The sequence below is a fragment of the Mus caroli genome, unplaced genomic scaffold (assembly GCF_978045245.1).
Source record: "Mus caroli unplaced genomic scaffold, Mus_caroli_1 scaffold_1, whole genome shotgun sequence".
NCBI lineage: Eukaryota > Metazoa > Chordata > Mammalia > Rodentia > Muridae > Mus > Mus caroli.
In genome coordinates, this window is record NW_028227256.1 from 17,362,590 (window position 1) to 17,382,927 (window position 20,338).

At 41.7% G+C, this 20,338-nt stretch overlaps 1 protein-coding gene across 3 annotated transcripts in view; it reads right to left on the reverse strand.

Annotated features, from left to right (window-relative positions):
* Pkhd1 (PKHD1 ciliary IPT domain containing fibrocystin/polyductin) overlaps window positions 1–20,338 on the reverse strand; it is a 544,477-nt gene that overhangs the window by 401,607 nt on the left and 122,532 nt on the right. For all 3 annotated transcript variants that reach the window (XM_029477026.2, XM_021159032.3, XM_085835877.1), the window contains exon 35: window positions 18,231–18,381. In XM_029477026.2, coding sequence (XP_029332886.1) covers window positions 18,231–18,381 — 151 coding nt within the window. The remainder of the gene's footprint in view (window positions 1–18,230; window positions 18,382–20,338) is intronic.

Below are 20,338 nucleotides of genomic sequence, written 5' to 3' on the forward strand. Positions count from 1 at the left end.
TGGGTATATGCCCAGGAGAGGTATTGCTGAATCTTCCAGTAGTACTATGTCCAATTTTCTGAGGAACCGCCAGACTGACTTCCAGAGTAGTTGTACAAACTTGCAATCCCACCAGCAATGGAGGAGTGTTTCTCCACATCCTTGCCAGCATCTGCTGTCACCTGGATTTTTGATCTTAGCCATTCTGACTGGTGTGAGGTGGAATCTCAGGGTTGTTTTGATTTGCATTTCCCTGATGATTATGGATGTTGAACATTTTTTCAGGTGCTTCTCAGCCATTTGGTATTCCTCAGGTGAGAATTCTTTGTTTAGCTCTATACCCCATTTTTAATGGGGTTATTTGAACTTCTGGAGTCCAGCTTCTTGAGCTCTTTGTGTATATTGGATATTAGTCCCTTATCAGATTTAGGATTGGTAAAAATCCTTTCCCAATCTGTTGGTGGCCTTTTTGTCTTATTGACAGTGTCTTTTAAGTCCCATTTGTCAATACTCGGTCTTACAGCACAAGCCATTGCTGTTCTGTTTAGGAATTTTTGTCCTGGGCCCCATATCTTCAAGGCTTTTCCCCACTTTCTCCTCTATTAATTTCAGTGTCTCTGGTTTTATGTGGAGGTCTTTGATCCACTTAGACTTGAGCTTTGTACAAGGAGATAAGAATGGATCAATTCGCATTCTTCTACATAACTGCCCAGAAACTTAGAATACCCAAGATATAATTTGCAAAACACAAGAAAATCAAGAAGAAAAAAGACCAACTTGTGGATACTTCATCCCTCCTTAGAACAGGGAACAAAATACCCATGAAAGGAGTTACAGAGACAAAGTTTGAAGCTAAGATGAAAGGATGGACCATCCAGAGACTGCCCCACCCGGGGATCCATCCCATAATCAGCCACCAAACACAGACACTATTGCATATGCCAGCAAGATTTTGCTGAAGGGACCCTGGTATAGCTGTCTCTTGTGAGGCTATGCCAGTGCCTAGCAAACACAGAAGTGAATGCTCACAGTCAGCTATTGGATGGATCATAGGGTCCCCAATGGAGGAGCTAGAGAAAGCACCCAAGGAGCTAAAGGGGTCTGCAACCCTATAGGTGGAACAACAATATGAATTAACCAGTACTGCCCCCCCCCCAGAGCTTGCGTCTCTAGCTGCATATGTAGCAGAAGATGGCCTAGTTGGCCATCATTGGAGAGGCCCATTGGTCTTGCAAACTTTATATGCCACAGCACAGGGGAAGGCCAGGGCCAAGAAGCAGGAGTGGGTGGGTAGGGGAGCAGGGCGGGGGGGGGTGTATAGGGAACTTTCCAGATAGCATTGGAAATGTAAATAAAGAAAATATCTAATTAAATAAAATAAAAAAGAAAAGATAAAGGAGGTAGTAAACTTTAGTCAGATGATGACGGTGATGGTGATGATGACGATGCTTATTCAAGCACCAACCCAACCAAGTCTCAACTTACACCTCCTTCAGGTTGTGTCTGGCCACCAAGACCTCCCAGACTCCTGGTTAAGGTGGAGGCCACCTTCAAGTATCTCTTCATCCCCTAGAGCTGTTCCCAGGTAAAACCATGGTGCTGATGATCCCAGATCTAAGTTGCTGGTTTCTTACTGGTTTGACCTGCTCACTTCACCTGTTTTGAGTTCTGGGGGTTTTGTACAATTTTTGGTTTGCTTTGGTAATGCAGTTTGTGTCTTTGTTTGATTTTTTGTTTGTTTGTTTTATTTTTGAGAGAGAGAGAGACAGAGAAAGAACATGAAGCTAGGTAGTTAGGGAAGTGAGGAGTTGAAACAGAGGAAAGAATGTGATTAATAATAATAATAATAATAATAATAATAATAATAATAATAAATATATGGACCTTAAAAGATAATAAAATTTTTTATATTTAAAAATCTAAAAAATAAAAAATCTGTGGTTAAATGTCTTTGGAGGTAACAGAGAGGGACCTGCAAAGGATCTGTTCCCAAATTTCTCAAAGTCTCACAGAAAGCCAAACAGTGTCCCATGGGGGAAAGATGAATGAGTCTACTGAGCCAGCAATGTTAGAGAAGGCCAGCTTCAACAGAATCAAGCTCATTTTCTTTCTGTACTCTTTTTCAAGCATTTACTTTGTTTCTAGACATGGCTCTTGGAGTGGTGCCCTGTCCCCTGAACTTATTTGACCATGGAGTGCTTATTTTCCAATGGGAAAATCCCATCTCACTAACTGTACGCAGGATTCACACTAGAAACTTCTGTTCAGTCTAATTCTTCATTAGAGATGGAGAACCAGACTTTCTAAACTTGCCTATAGTCTTGGGATAATGCTAGGCTAAGAGGCAGAACCTGGGTCACTATTAGAGTGATAAAACCACACCATCTCTCTGATTCACCAGAAGTCTAAAGCCAGTTGACAACAACCAGTTCTGTTGCCATTCAAAAAGCCATTCCAGGCTCCTCAACATTACTTTCCAGAGCACCTGTCTAAGCTGTCCTTCTGTCTGGGCTGTAGCTATAAGATGCCTGACTGCCTACCATCTGACATGGTGGCCAGTGTTTTCCTTCATAGACATGTATCTGAGCTTCCAGGGAACAGCTGCTATGCCAGTGAGAACTAACCTGTAACTCAGCCCTGTTCAACAGCTCTAGTTCTCTGCTTCTGATATGAGCTCTAAAGGGTATTTTTTTATGAAAGAGCAACCCATGGCTATAAGATGAATTCCCTGAGAGTCTTACATTTCCTTCTGGTTTAAAGACACACTTCTCAAGTGATGCTCAAGACAGCTCATGGTACTCTCCACGCTCTCCCCTGGAACACTCACCCCAATGACATTCTTTCAAACCTCACCTCCCACTCTAACTATTTCTATATTTCATTCCCCCACAATGTAGACTCTATAAGACTGGTCATTGTAATATCTTGTGACCTCTGTCCCCTCATCCAAATCCAGGTCACTCTTCCGAGCCTAAGTTTAAATGCCATACCCTCTAGGGAATTTGCAGGTGACTCTTTTCAGTCAGAAGATTTCTTTGCCTTCATTTATTTTTAAATTTAAGATATATAGTATCCTCATATTGTTATACTGTGCTTGTGACTTAGTCATTGAGCAAGACTTTCTAGTTTCCTCTGTAGAGTGATCAAAACCTTTTCAAAGTCCAGTAGATTGGGCTAGCCATTTCATCCCAAACACTTAACACCATTTCATAGTCTTTTCTTTCTCTTTTCAAATTAGTCCTAAAGAGCCCTGTAGCATGGCTAACCAGTGACTGGAATCCTCTGAGTCCTCTGTTGTTTGAGGGTTAAAAATTAAACAATTTCAATTTCCCAGTGCAGGGATGCCAGGTGTCTACCTACATGGCATAGTGTCTGCATTTCCTACATGTTCACAAAGTTATCAGGTACTGTTCTTCAGACTCCAAAGAGCCAATGCCAGGCAGAACCCAAACAAAATCGGTTTGCTTCTGCTTGGCTGTCCATACAAAGGGAACAAAGTTAAAAAAACAATACTCTCAGGTGGCTGGTATTGTTGCTGTGGGCCTCAACAGTAGAAGCCATCGAGTTTTACATTAAACTATGGAGGGTCCTGGGTCTGCTCCTCTTTGCTTATTACATAGAAAGGCTGGGAAATTTAATTAATATTTGCCACGTTCCTGAAAAGTCATCACTTGGAAGCAAAATCTTAGAATGGGGCACTTCCTTCCCAAAGATTATTGATTCTGTCTTTGTTAAAGGGAAGTTGCTTTGCACAGAACTGAATAATGAGCCATCTCATTGGGAGTTGGTCTATCATAAAAACAAACAACCTACTGTCATTTTGAATTAGGAAGGTATACATCGTCAGAGAAACACAGAGTTAATTTTGAGATCCTGCAGACCACTGAGATAGGCATGTTCCATCAGTCATCACGTTTTCGCAGTTTGTTTGTTGGAAGTAAACACCCCTATTATATTCTAAGGGAGCGTTACCGAACTCTTCCAATCATATAGAACAGATTTCTGGTTCCCACCCCTATTAGAGTCCACATATCCCCAATGCCTAGTTATCAAAAGCTTTCAGTAAGAAGGACCAGAGAAATAAATGACAATATGCAGACAAGCATGGTTGGACTACTCAACTTCCACTTCCAAGCTTGCCATTCAACAACACCCTCAAACTTTCCCTTCCAGGCATCATTGATTCCATTTTCCTGATCAGACATTTGAAATGAGATTAGGTTTAAGTCAAGGTTCACAGTGGACACACATTGGCTAAAACCAAACTCTGAGCACAGAGCACTACAATCCAACAACTTAGTGTAGAGCTTTCTTGAATAGATGTAATAGTATATAGAGAAAATAATATCCTCTCCTTGCTAACTGTGCAAAAAAGAACCCCTAATTCCCAGGTCACGTGAGTAGGAAAGCAAGTGGTCCTGGGAACCATAAAAGCCTTCTGTGGCTACCAGAGACAGATTTAGGTTTAAACTGAATACTGCAGAGACCCAAGCAGCTCAATCAAGCCATTGCTATCCCTAGGACCCCCAAGCTCTCCCATTCAGTGAGCCGACATAATCTCCCTGTCATTTAAGTCTATTTGAATTCCTTCCATTTGTTTCTGAAGTCTTAATGATAGGATTTGTATGTGGGTATGTGTTCATGTATGCAGCACACATGTAGACACACAGTCATAGCATGCACATGCTTATGGGGGGCAGAGGACAGCTATGGTGTTATTCTTTGGAATACCTTTTGTAGCCTTAATAGTTCCATTGTTTACACCTGGATGGAGCTTCCCGCTCAATCGTTCTGCCACGCCCACTGCTGGAACCTGCCGCTTTGCTGTTCCGAAGCCATCACGTGATCACCCTGCTACTGGACCCCAAGATTATTTGGCGGGAATTGGGCTCCTCCCCCTTCCTTCATAACTGAGTGCTGGAATAGTAAAAATTAAACCTTGAACAGAGAGCTTTGTCTTAGTTCCTTCCTTATCTCCCTCAGCCCAGCCCCTCTTCCCTTCCAGGTTTCCAAAATGCCTTTCCAGGCTAGAACCCAGGTTGTGATCTACTGGCCAGACACAACAACCTTTCACCTTGGTATTTCAAGACAGAGACTTTCACTGACATGCATCTCAAGAACTAGGAGAGGCTGGTTAGCCAGTGATTTCCCAGGGATCTCCTGCTCTCCCCATCCTTAGGACTGGGATTACAAGCGTTCACTACCACACTCACATTTTAACACAGGTTCTCACTCTAGTGTACTTAACACTAGTTTGCTGAACACTAGTGTCTAAAAGACAAGCACTTTACTAAGCCATCCCCCCAGCTCTTCACAGTAATAAATATGGTCATGGTTGACATTATAATATAACAGTCCTCCCTTCTTTTTCCTCTCTCCAAATGTTCCATACACCCCTCCCTTCTCTCTTCAAAATTCATGGCCCCTTTTTCCATTGATATTTTTAATGTAAAATTCAATGTGAAAAAAAATAGAAAGCAAGAGTATACAGAAAATGTCTGTGGATTATAATGAGCTATGGGTATTGATATGAATATAGTATAAATTGTAGATATAGACATTACTACATTTGAATAAACTTTTTTTTTGGTTTTGGTTTTGGTTTTACAAGACAGGGTTTCTCTGTGTAGCCCTGGCTGTCCTGGAACTCATTCTGTAGACCAGGCTGGCCTCGAACTCAGAAATCTGCCTGCCTCTGCCTCCCGAGTGCTGGGATTAAAGGTGTGCACCACCACGCCTGGCTTGAATAAACTTTCTTAATGCTTAATATTCTCAGTAAAAAAAAAAGAGAGGAGAGACTTAAGACATAGTTGCCAGGAGAGTCGCAAACCCCGACTTATCCCTACAGTTTGTAACAATACTGTGAAGGGTGAATAAGTCTCAGTACAGGAAAACTCCACTGAGCATCTTCAAGAGATAGGGACTGCAGGTAAGAACAGAAACACAGTACCCATGGAAGGGAAGCTTACTCCACCTTACTCCCTCAGAGCACATCAGCCCATCAGACTACCTAATGCTCCCTTCTTAAAGTGTCACCTGTCATATTTGTCACCAAGAGTCATTAGGTTTTGAGACTCAGTGTAGACTCAGAAAGAGAAATCAAAGGTAGCATATAGAACCTAGGATGCTGCGAGGCTACAAAAGCCACTTGTGAAATATGGAACAGTCAGTAGGTCATGCATAGTAAGAAATGATCCCCCGTCTTCAGTGGCATAAGCTTTTTATTTCTTGAAGATTAATTTATTTATTGTTTTTTATTTGTTTGTACGTATGTATGTACTTATATGTATGTGTGTATTATGTAAGCTTGAGTGGTTAATCATGTGTATGTACTGTGAAAGTACCGGAGACTGTGGAGGCCAGAAGAGGTCATTGGATCCCATGGAAGGGGAGTTACAGGCAGTTATGAATTGTTGTGTGGGTGCTAAGAACAAATACCTGGTCCTCTACAAAAGCAGTAAGCACACTTAACTGCTAAGCCCTCTCACCACTCCCATCTTTGTTCATACAAAGTTAACAAGATTATTTTTCTGTCTATGTCCACACCAACTCTCTAGGTCTCTGGGTCAGAACAATCATTATTATGTATGTGTATATATATATATATATATATCATTCTCTCATTTCTCATTTAATAAGCAGACATGGGGGCTGAGGAGATGGCTGAGGAGGTAAAGTGTTTGTCATGCAAGCATGAGGAGCTGAGTTCTAATCCTCAGAACCCACATGGAGTGGGACACAACAGTGTGTGTCTGGAACCCCGGCACTCTTACAGGAGATGGGAGATAGATGCTGGAGGAAAGGCTATCCTATATACCCAGCAGCTGAAGTTCAAGGTAATCACCAACCCTTGAGATCTTTCCATTTACCTCCACACAGATGTTTTCACATTTAAAACCCAGCATACATACATACAAACACACATACACAAATGACATTAATAACAATTCTTATAATGAGCTAACATTGGAAATGAAGGACAGAAGGGTCCTTACATGCAAAGCTGCTATCTATCCACATCCTATTCAAATCAGATGTCCCATCAAAGCTCAAAAGGCTAGGCAAGTACAGTGCTCCATAGCTCTTAAAATAGAAATGGGATTTGGAGAAACTATCACAGAGGAAATAATTGGAAATTGTTATGCATTCTCTCTCTCTCTCTCTCTCTCTCTCTCTCTCTCTCTCTCTCTCTCTCTCTCTCTCTCTCTCTCTCTCTCTCCTATTCTCTTACGTCAGTGATTCTCAACCTTTCTAGTGCTGCAACCCTTTAATCCAGTTCCCCATGTTGTGGTGACCCCAACCATAAATTTATTTTTGTTGCTACTTTATAACTGTAATTTTGCTACTGTTATAAACCACAGTGTAAATATCTATATTTTCTGATGGCCTTAGGTGATCCCTATGAAAGGGTCATTTGAACTCCAAAGGGGTCAAGTCTCACAGGTTAAGAATGAGTGTCTTATATAAAGAGAGGGACTAAGAAAGTCAGGTAAGCATCCAGTGGTTTGAGGAAGATTCCAGTATCAAGTGGAGCCAAGGGAATGTTATTGTTTTATGTATCTTCCATCAAGAAAAGAACCTCAGAATACCCACTGATTACCACAGCTCAAAAATGCCAGATGGTCCCTTGGAAAAACCAATAGAATTGACACCTTTCTTGTCTCATAGTGTATTATTCTTGTTTTGTTCTATGTTTTAATAAATAAACTGTACATTTTCTTTCCTTATTAAATAGTTGCTTCTACATGCTGCTGTTCTCTTTCCTCCCTTGGGAAAGACACCTTTCCTTCTATGAAAACTTTGCCTGATTTATACTTCCTTCCAATTCACACTGTGTTGGTCTCATAGAGAAAGGCAACCAGAGGGAAGTTCTGCACTGGAGCTGAGTCAGCTCTTCTGCCACCAGCTTCCTAGCTCTGCACTCTAAGTCAAGTGTAGCTGAGTGCATCTGAGGGGCCAGAAGAGATCCTGTCTGACCCTCTTACCTGTATGGTCAACGAAGTTTGAGACACCATCAAGAACACAGTGACTAAAGGAGTCTACAACAGAGTATGATGATATGGGACCTTAACTTAGATTAGTCCAGTCCCTGTGAGACTGGATTATACCAAAGAATTAGAAAGTCCCCAAATCATACAGAAAAAATTCATAGTCAACACCATGAATGATGCTATCTTACTTGTAACCTCTGTTTAGTAGGTTTTCTAGAAACTAGTTCAATATTCCTAATTCTACTTACCACTGCTCCTTCTCCCGCAGGGAGCCTGCCCCTGCCTGTTATTCACAGGGCCATTTTCATAGGCTCATTAAGCTTTGTTTTCCACTGAGGTCAGAAACTAGACTTTAAGGTAAAGACTAAGAGCGGTTCTCCTGGAATGATTCAAACTCCCATATAGTGATGTAATTACTCAGAGGTATAGCATAACTGGAAATAATAAGGGCATTTATGTCTGCGGCATAGCACATAACTATTGAAAGTGCCACCTCATCCACTGATAATGTATATTACATGGAACCCTAATGTATAATTTACTCCTAACATGTAATGTAACCCTAACCTTCAGAGCATGCTGATGTCACAAACTCGATCAGTGCTAAAGTTCTCTGGGAAAAGAGAGGGGTGCAATATGCTTAAAAAGGTGATTTAAACACTAAAATCAGGCTACATAGTAACAGATTTGTTTCTTCAAATAAAAGCATATAAAATAAAGAAGCCTATAAGAACTTATTTGCCATTTGAATCAATGACAAAAACAATGTTTCTTTAGTACTACAGGTTACGGGTGTGATGTCATCACAGTAAGCAAAAAACAACATTCTGACCCTGCACAACAATTTTCAAAAAAGCCTGCCCAAGTCTATTCCTTTTCAGTTGTGTCTCATAGGTTTTACAGACAATAAGAAACAGCATATGCGGAAGCCACCTATGAATGAGGGACAGCTAAGTGCTAAGTGCTCTGTGCCTGCTACTGTATCCTGACAACCTCGGGAAACAGAAAAGGAGGTGGGTGAAGTTCAGGAGCTATACCCAAATCCATATAATCTAGTTTTCTCCTGGAGCCCAAGGTCACGGGCACTGTATCACGATGACACTTTTGACCTCCTAGGATTCTCTGACTATTCCATTTTGTATATACTGTCTTCCTCCAAACCTGAGTGTCAGGTAATGCTAATTGATTGAAAGGTTAAGTGAGCTGCCTCGCAGTCACAGACAGACAGTTCTAGAATTAGAAGTCAGGCCCCAAGAGTCCTGTTCGCTATGCAGCTCACTTGATTCTGCTGCCTGCCTAATTATCCTAAAGAGATCAGCCCCTTCTGAGGTGAAATGTCTGCCTTGCAGATCCTTAGCTCCTGGCAGCAGACAGTTGTTAAAGCATTAGGATCCTCATTTCACAGAGAAAGTGCAGACTCAAAGGACTCAGCTTTCCTGCAGGTCAGCTAGGGAACTTCAAGCTCCTACCTCCTATGTCCCTGTTCCAAGAACTAGCTCCTACCTGCATGGCAGGTAGCTCCTACCTGCATGGCACACTTTCTGTCTGCAAGCACATCACCATCATACCAGGTAAGAGAGGTACGTCCAAAAGGCAGAGAGAAGCAGAAGAGAAGAGAAGGGAGAAGAAGAGAGGAGACGAGGGTAAAACTGAATGAGGGATGGCATGGGAGAGTGGGAGGGGGGAAGGAGAGGTGAGAGAGGAAAGGAAAATATAGAAGAGGATAAAAGAGAAATAAAATAAAAATAAGGCCATAAAACAAAATATAAGGGAAAGCTGGTTTGGGGTTTCTGTGATAGGAGAAACAAAATTGATTAGAGACTTTTCAAATCCATTTCTTGATACCTATAAACATTGTAACGGAAACACTGAATGCTGCCACTCCCGAATTGTGGGAATTTTCTAGGACATTCTCCTTTTAAAAGTAGAGATGCTCTTTAAACAAGCAGCATGGTTGATTTTTGACCATTAGTCCAAACTAGGTATTCGCCTTTATTCATTCCTCAGTGAGGAATCTTAAATGGATCTCACCTCCAGTGAGTTTCATTGTCCAGCTGGGAGATAGAAAATTTAAATCAATCCATATAATATAAACATACAAAAGAGATGAATTATATGAGAGAAATATGATAAAGTACTATGGGATATCACAAGATCAAAACATCATTTAGTTTTAAGGAAATAAGTATCCTCAGGTAGAAATGTACTGAGAAGCCCAAATGAACTTCAAAAATGTCAACAGTTCAGGGTTGGAGTAGGGCTTGGTAGAGCCCTAGGTGAGGATAACAACTCAGAACAGACTGCAAAGCTGGGTAGGCAGGGACCTGTCGTCCCAGCACTCAGGAGACAAAGACAGGGAACCCTAAAGGCAAGCTGGCTCCAGGGTCAATGAGAGACAGATGCTTAGCAAATAAAGTAAAGCAGAAAGTGACTGAGGTCCTGACATCCTGACATCCACATCAGGTCTCCACATGCACGTGCACTCATTTCCACATGCAACCATACCCACACATCCATATATGGACACACAAGCAAACATACACCCAAACAACTCACACAAACGCATACACACATACACATTCACTCACATACACACACACATATATACATACTACACACATATATACACATACACATGCATATATACACACTACACATATATATCACACATACATTCACATATACATACACACATACATACATACATACATACATACAAACTATGCACATACACATACGCACATATATACACACACAAAGCTGAGGGGGGTGGTAGAGGTAACCAGCCAAGCATCAAACATTAATTGGTCTATGAGGTATTTTGTAGTCAATGAGAGAAAGCTAAGGGGAGTCTTCCCAGTCTTCCTTGTCATTGTTTGGAATCACCCAGCATTTTGCTGCTCTGGGTCTTTGGGTCCTCGGCTCACTCCAGACATCTCAGCAGCTGTTGTTGGCCTGATCTCATGATATGAGGAACAAAGATACAAAGTCCCACACTGATTTTTGGAGATTCATTTCAGCACTGTCCCTCCACTCTGATACCCTCCCTAGAATCTCCACCATTGTCACCAGCCCGTTCTGCCTGGTTATACAGAATCTGTGGTGCACAGATATACATGCAGGCAAAACCCTCATACAATAAAATAATAAAAATAAATCTAAAATTTTAAAGAATCTGAGAACAATTAGTGTTAAGTGAGACCGTCAGATGTGGTATCTAGAGGGGTCTTCACTCTGTTTTCATCTCTCCAAAAACATGTCACTCAGTATCTGTTCTGGGCAAAGTAAACCTGGATTTGCAAACGACCTAAATCTTCAGGGTTGGCTGGTACACTGAATTTAGTGAATTTACTGACTTTTTCTTAAGGAATAAATAGATAACTTATCTGCCCACATTTCCATTATATCCAGAATCACAATGCCTGGCTAGTGTATTTTCTCCTGAAATCATGTGCCTGCTTCCTGGAAGGTGAGATTTGAGTGGCTGTTATGCCATTTAAATGGGAATAAGGAAAAGATAAGTAGAACAGGGATTAGTTAAGAAAGAACCCAGATGCCCCTCAACAGAGGAATGGATTCAAAAAATGTGGTACATTTACACAATGGAGTACTACTCAGCTATTAAAAAGAATGAATTTATGAAATTCCTAGGCAAATGGATGGACCTGGAGGGCATCATCCTGAGTGAGGTAACCCAATCACAAAAGAACTCAAATGATATGTTCTCACTGATAAGTGGATATTAGCCCAGATACTTAGAATACCCAAGATATAAGATACAATTTTGCGAAACACATGAAACTCAAGAACGAAGACCAAAGTGTGGACACTTTGCCCCTTCTTAGAATTGGGAACAAAACACCCATGGAAGGAGTTACAGAGACAAAGTTTGGAGCTGAGACAAAAGGATGGACCATATAGAGACCTCCATATCCAGGGATCCATCCCATAATTAGCCTCCAAACACTGACACCATTGCATACACTAGCAAGATTTTGCTGAAAGGACCCTGATATAGCTGTCTCTTGTGAGACGATGCCGGGGCCTAGCAAACACATAAGTGGATGTTCACAGTCAGCTATTGGATGGATCACAGGGCCCCCAATGAAGGAACTAGAGAAAGTACCCAAGGAGCTAAAGGGAACTGCAACCCTATAGGTGGAACAACAATATGAAATAACCAGTACCCCCCTAGAGCTCTTGTCTCTAGCTGCATATGTATCAAAAGATGGCCTAGAGGGTCAACACTGGAAAGAGAGGCCCATTGGTCATGCAAACTTTACATGCCCCAATACAGGGGAACGCAAGGGCCAAAAAGTGGGAGTGGGTGGGTAGGGGAGTGGGGAGGAGGGTATGGGGGACTTTTGGAATAGCATTGGAAATGTAAATGAGGAAAATACCTAATAAAAATATTTTAAAAAAAAGAAGGAATACGAATTGTACTTCTCAGTGCTATGACTTCCATCTCTAGACATCAGGCAACCCCCTTATATGTGTGTTATGGTTAGAATTGATATGTCCCCACAGCCTCATGTGTTCAAACACTTGTTTCAGGAATAAAGATGCTACTTGGAGACTTGTGGAACCTCTAGACGTTGGATTGTAGGAAACTGATCGCTAAGGGTAGGCTTGGAGGTCTCATGTGTTCAAACACTTGTTTCAGGAATAAAGATGCTACTTGGAGACTTGTGGAACCTCTAGACGTTGGATTGTAGGAAACTGATCGCTAAGGGTAGGCTTGGAGGTCTTACAGCCTGGCTATTCTTCCATGCACTCTGCTTTCTTACACACTGTTCATAAGCTGATACACTCCTGCCACCAGCACTACCCACTATGGTAGACTGTATCCTCTCAGACTCTAAGCCAAGAATAAATACTCACTGATTTAAGTTGCTTCAGGTATTTGGCCACAGCATTGAGCTAAGTGACTAATAGTGGGCTATCTTGTGCTCAATTTCTGGTACCTGTCTCTAAATTCAATGGCTTAGGGTTCTAAAGGGTAATCAGTCTTTTTCCTCTTTATCTCAATTCTGCATTGAGAATATTTCCTCCACTTTGTTACATCATGTGCCACTCTTCTCCTACTTGCCTTCCACGTCCATGCACTACAGTTTGTCTCTGTATTTCTACATTGCTTTAAAGAAGGAACTTATGCTGCTGCTGCTGCTGCTGCTGCTGCTGCTGAGGCTGCTGCTGCTGAGGTTGCTGCTGCTTCCTCATCCTCTTCCCCTTCCCCTTCCCCTTTCCCTTCCTCTTCCTCTTCTTTTTCATTTTTTTGTCATTATATCTATTTAAAAGATGTAACTTTTTCTTTGGGTTAAAAATGCATTCTTGGAAACTATGACAAGGGACAGTAGAGAAATAGTTTAGCGAATAAAATTCTTAACACACAAGCAGGAGGAGCTAGGTTTTATCACCAAACCCCATGTTTATAAACAAAGGTGGGATGCTGGGCAATGGTAGAGCACACTTTTACTCACTTCTTAGTGAGCTTCCGACCAGTGAGAGAGACCATGTTTGAAAAGGCTAGGTAGACAGTACCCGATGGAAAAAAAACCTGAATTTTCTTGTTTTCTGTTCACTGTTGTTTTCTGAATCCCACGTCACATTTTACAGTTTCTCAAATCATCATTCAGGGTATGTATGCAGTGGGTAGTGTAAACTTTCTGAATTTCACATCACTTTCTTTCATTGTTATACCTAATGACATATCTTTATTTTATTCTCACATCAAGTAATATTTTAGTAGATACAAGTTTCATGATTCAATATTAAAGACAACTTCACTTAGAAGGCCATTTCAAGTAGCTGCCCCTAAAACCCACTGGGACAAACAAACAAGTGGGGTGAACTTGGCAGAATTTCCCAGAGGTGGAAATGAGGAGAAAGCTGTTTCCTCAGCCTTCTCGTCTCCATGCTTGTCACAGAGCTCCACGGTTGCCTCAGGCATGTTCAAGCTGAACATCAGTCCTGCCATATACAACGAACCAAATCCCTCTGCAGCCCAGACAAGCAATCCTACTTTGGTTTGGTTTATGTTTTCCTCTCAAGACCTCATCTTGACAACCACAGAGCTAAACACACTGAGCGACACAGACAACTCTTTTCCAGGACAAGGCCATCAAGAGAGGTCATTCCCTTGAGAAACTATGGAAGTAAAATATTCCAAAGACGAGTTCTGCTAATACCATGGGTCTTCATAAAATTCACATTATGATTCATCTATCAAATACCCCTAAGCATCCATGATAAAGAAATCTATTCACGCCGGGCGTGGTGGCGCACGCCTTTAATCCCAGCACTTGGGAGGCAGAGGCAGGTGGATTTCTGAGTTCAAGGCCAGCCTGGTCTACAAAGTAAGTTCCAGGACAGCCAGGGCTACACAGAGAAACCCTGTCTCGAAAAACCAAAAAAAAAAAAAAAAAGAAATCTATTCACAAACTTAAATACTCTCATACCTATACACACACACACACACACACAGAGTGAGAGAGAGAGAGAGAGAGAGAGAGAACAGACATTCACAAATTCCTCTGACTTTGGAGCCTTCCACTGCCAAGCATTTTCTACTTGTCTCAGTTAAGTGCCTGCCAGGACTGTGCTTTTCCCAATCTGGCCTGAGACAAAGTTAGTTTGCATGCTAATGAGGATTCCCAAGACTAAAGAAGAGAAAGCACACATTCAAACATGGATAGGAAAACCACCGGGGACTTATTACTCTTAGATCCTATGGCCAGGGTTATGAATCAATTCTATATCCACCTAGTTAATTATGGACTTCAAGATACCTATTTCCTCAAACAAAACAAACCACTGTGAGACCAGCAAACAGAATAGCGAACTGACAAATTTTCCTTTGCCTAGAACTATATTTTACTGGGCCCTGGACAACTGTGTGCCTGTTCAGCCACACAGATATCCCCCAGCTCTCTATATGTAAATACAATCAACAATATAGTCGAAATGTTAAAACTGTGTCCCAGACCTTCGTTTGATTAGTTAGGAACCTGCTAAGGCCAACAGACCTCCAATCCAGATGATTCTGTTCTAACTCTCTTCCCCTGTTTCCATGTGTGCCTAGCTTCTCAATAGGGCTCTGCTAATAGATTACTTAAAACTATGACATCATCATCACCACTACCACAGGTTGCAGCCACAACTGTCCTCATCGTTAAGGAATGGAGTCTCCTATACATTGCTTTAGCCCAGTAGGTCTTTCATGCCCTCATTCTCCCCCCCCCCACCCCAGATCTTAAGAGCTTACTTTCTCCCAGTTACTTATGGCTGCATGGCTGTGGTATCAAATACAATGCCATATGATCCTTACCTGTCCTTATGAATCTTACTTACACTGAAACACTAGTCTGGGTGATACCCAAGGATCTATCAGACTGACTCTAGGTTATAAAGCCACTTGTAAACCTTACCTTCTCTCTTACCTCACTATCCAGCTATCCCTTAACAGGGAAGGCATCATACCATATTGTTTTAGATGCCCCAGTATAAAGGGATGCTAGAACGGTGAGGCTGGAGTGGGTGAGTGGGAGGAGGAGCACCCTCATCGAGGCAAAGGGGAGTGGGAATGGGAAGGGAGGATTGTGGAGTTGAAACCAGGAAGGGTGATATTATTTGAAATGTAAATGAATAAAATCATTAATTCAAACAAAAAGAACACAGCAGAGAAATTTGAACATGTTCAGAACTCAATACATATGCCTTGTTTGAGGATTTTAAAATAAGTGAAGCATACAAAGATCCTTCAAGTCTCAAAATTAGACTCTGAATTGTTTAAAAAAAATTTTTTTTTTGAAATCTAAGAAGTAAAATTATCTGGTCAAAGCAGCCCGCACTATGATATACAACTGATACCATTTTCTTGCATGCTCACTGGCCATCACTGGACATTTGGTGTGTGTGCGATGTACTTTTCAGTGTCTTACATATAATGAAGCTCAAAAGAACCTGAGCAGGTAGCTACTATTATTATCATGATCCCCACTGCACAGATGAGAAAACTGAGGCACAGATATGTCAAATAATTGCCTTGAGGAATGTGGTTTATTCAAATCTGGTAGTACAGCTCCAAAGCTCAGACACCTAACCAATATGATAACCTTCCCCTGGGTCCTTTGCCCTGAATTTGCTTATGCTAACATTCTAAGGACACTAGACTTTTACCCATTCAGAAAGAATGGTGCCAAGGTGCTTAAAACAGAGACTTATAACTGGAGCTGACAACAAGAGTTGGTGAGGTGTTTGGCACTAAAGACCTCAGTACCAAGGCTCAGGGACATTTGCAGGGGCAAGAAGGAATTTAAGAGGCAGAGGACAGGGTGGCATCACAAAATGACATCTCATGGACATGACATGGCTCTTGAACTCATGAACTCATTGAAGCTATGGCTACCTGAATAAGATATAACCCCTCAACCTTTCATGATGGTTGAGAGACATCTCATGGGATCCTTTTCCTCAATAAAGGACAGTTAATGGTTTGGGGCAGAGCATGACCTATTCATCAGTGGCATAGCCACTCACCAATTTTTCCAGCTCCAGTAAATGACATCCTACCCATGGTTATGCCTAAAACACAAATTAAACTCAATGGTCACATGCCAAAGAAACAGCATGAAAGAGGAAGGGGGACTTTGCTGGAAAGAGAAAAGCTTTCCTCGGGACAGGAGGGGACATGAGAAGGGACAGGGGGCATGAAAACCACTTACATGCACAGGCACACGTATGAGACTGTCAGGAAAAAGTAACTTAGAAAACGAGACTGAGAGTCTTTTTTTTTTTTTTTTTTTTTTTTTTTGGTTTTTCGAGACAGGGTTTCTCTGTATAGCCCTGGCTGTCCTGGAACTCACTTTGTAGACCAGGCTGGCCTTGAACTCAGAAATCCTCCTGCCTCTGCCTCCCGAGTGCTGGGATTAAAAGCGTGTGCCACCACGCCTGGCGAGACTGAGAGTCTTAAGATTGCTCAGTGTCCCATACAGGAACAGCTGGGTAAGAAGCAAAGACTGGGATGTGACCTGTGATTACAGGACAGTGGGCCTGGAAATGAGAAGCCAGTGCAAGCCCTGGACTGAAAGGAAGAGGTGTTTGAGAGGAGACACTGTGAAAGGACACCCACAGGGGAGTCACCTGGAGGGAAGGTTCTGAGAGGTGAGAAACCTGGGGACAGGACAAAGTGAACTCAGAGAACCCTAGTGTGGGGACAGACAGGGGACAGTTTGGAGAGGACAGAAAGACAGACTTTGCAAAACCACACACATTTTTCAGCAGAAAGATAAAACATACACACACACACAAATAATTATCACAAGGCAAAGGTGTGTGGATTTGGATCAGGGTGGACTAAATCAAACAGCATGCACAAAAGGACCTGGAATGCTGTGCAGTATATAATAGGCACTTAATAATTGTTTGTACCAAGTAAAAGAGACAAAGACAAGATGACCTAAGGATTGCTTTCATGAAAAAAGAAAGGCACCTAAGGGAGTAGGTGCTCAATAAATATTATTTTTTGGTCTGTGTACAGTGAGAAGCCTGGGGAGTTGTAAGAGATTAGCCGATAGATTCCCAAAGAACTCTTAGCCTCTGATTTCAATTCTCGTAGTAAACTCCCCTGAGAGGCTGTGGATCTCTCACTGGGGACTTAAAGAACACAGTATTATTAGAAGAGTCACTTGGAGAGAGTGGTTTAAATAAGACGCATTGAGAACACCAGGCTGGACCAAAAGGCCTCTGGCCCTTCTTAATTCTAAACTTCCCAGGAATCTCCTCTATTGTTGACATTCACATTCTCCTCCTCCCCCCCTGCCCCTAGGAACTGAGCTGGACTGGATAGATCAGCAACACTGTTGTCCTGCAAGACGAAGATGGCCGAGTGATCTGGAAGCCTTCCAGAAGGGCCCAGTTAAATGGTAGGCTATTTATTGGATCAAGAAATAAAACACTGGGAACCTCCTTTCTAACATGCATGCAGAAATAGGGACAAAAATGCTTCAGAGGTTATCTGTTCAAAACTCACCCTCACAAAAGTCAGGCAGTACTCGTTTATTTTTTGAGAAAATATATGATTAACCATAGTTAACGATGAATTCAGATGCTAGGCACAAGCTTTGCTCCCTCAAAGATGGAGAGCATTTAATATTATGTATTGCTGCCATTTGGACTAAATTGTTTTTTTTTTAATGTACACAATATTACAAATTTAATTTGAGCTGTTTGAATCAGTCTGTAAAAAAGATTTGATTATACCTGAGTGTTCTGGCCCCAGCTTTTCTGTATTTCAGTAATCTTGGCGGTAATTGGCTGATTAGGCGTCTCACACTCCATCTCTGCCTCAGTTTCCATGGCAATGTTACAGGAGCTATTATAGATGAGAACTTCATCTCTTTCCACTTTAGGGCTGAAACAAGAGGGGAGGTTAAATGGGGTGCCATCAATCTTAATGAAATGCAATTATTTTTACTCTTATTAATCATTGCGAGCCATTAGCTTGTGGCAACCACAGGCCACCATTTGTCAAATTTTGCAAATTTCTGTAATTTTGTTTCCATTCTTTTATTGTTTATTTGTTTTTTTCTTTATCTGCTTCACTCGGCGATGAAAACGCACACAGTTAAATATCCTTCGCTCGCTCAGGCCTTGCTCGGCCTTCTCTGTTTCCAAATTAGGCACGGGAGCAGACTCTCCTCAAGCCCCACCCAAGAGGCAGCTCCCAGACAGCACGTTCAGTGCTAAAACTGGAAGTAGAACCTGAGCTTACTCTATTTATTTTGTTTGGAGTTGTTGGGTTTTTTTCCCCTTACCCCTGTACCTCTTCCTGATCTTATTCACACTCTGTGTTGGGGAGACTGAATTGCCTGAATTCCCCCCCAGGGCAGATGGAGAAATTGGAAAACCCTCACAACTGGCTAACTGGTCCCTAATTCCAACTGTGAAAAAATGAGCTCATTTAGGCTTTCAATTCCCTCTCCCCAGCTGATGGCAATGAGGCTCTGTTGCTAGCAGTAGAACGTTAAGTTAGTAAATTAATTAAACTTACTTAGCAGCCCAGACTAAGGAGATTCGATATATGTACCAGTTATATCCCAGACATTCACTTTTAAAAGTCCTTTTGCATTAAGGAGAGAAGGCAGACTGAGTTTCAAATGAAAAACAGCAGCACCCTGTTACAGAGAGTCTAAAAATATGCAGTCAGAGGAGGTGAAAGTCTGCATATTAAAGAGTAGTGTCCCCAACAGGTGTGATATTTATTCAGGAATAATCCTGGCTTTAGGCATTGTTGCAACTAACTCAAAGATTATTAGTAATAATAATGCATGCTGTTTCACACATTCCTACAATTTTATATGCAAGGTCTCGGTTCAGCCTGTAAATTAGGTGGAAGTATGAAGTAGGTAACCCAAAGAGATCAGGGAGATTTACATAAAGCCAAGTACAAATTTATTCAGTGTCAAGATTGGAACTTGGGTAGCTTGCTTCCTAAACTGAGCCCTCAGATTTGCAGGTCTAACTAAGCCTCAGACAAGAAGGGAGCAGATCCCACGAGAAGCTCAGACGGAGCAGCAGGAAGGACAAAGGTCACCGACCCCAAGTCTGTAAATCATGTCAAACTGTAGCATCCTTCTTGAAATCAATGTCAAAATGGTTTCTCAGACAATTTGCTAGAAATAATGACTATATTTCCTATCATGTCTCAGCACTTAATCTTGAGAAAATGTCCTCGGCTATATCCAGCAAAGACGTGACTTCATAACCACCATGTTCTAGACCAAAGGAGCATCAGCAGCATTTTAACTTCACACTACCCAGAGCCAACCCAGAGCTAAAGCTGACCGTTGAGGAGCTGTTCTCCTTTCATTAGAAGCTTACTGCACAGGGCACTAGCACCCTGTAATGGGGCTTGCCTGGTGTTTACTTGAAGATGTCAAAAATCCCAAAGGCTCAGCACTCCAAAGTGTGGAGGTTTCACTCTACTCCGTATATTCAATAGAGGCTTGGGGCAGCATTAGAATACAAAGGTCAGGCGTGGAAGCCGGTGAGTTATAATGGGATGCCAGTAAAAATCCTTAGCATCGATATGACACTTAAGATAGCACTCACCAAACTTTGTGTTCCTTTCCCTTTTATAAAATAGTTACTAATAATCTAGCCCCTGTCTTTGTACAGGTGGTAGGGATTTGAATATCATAATGCATATAAACTGACTAGAATAGAGCCTGGTATACAATACGTGCCCATAAACGCAATGCTTGCTCCAGTTCAGGTAGCAGTGGTATTATTAGTCATGTTATTGTAGAGATGTAGGAATCCACATTCAACTCTAAATCCTTCACCTCACATATTTGAGCCCATAATTC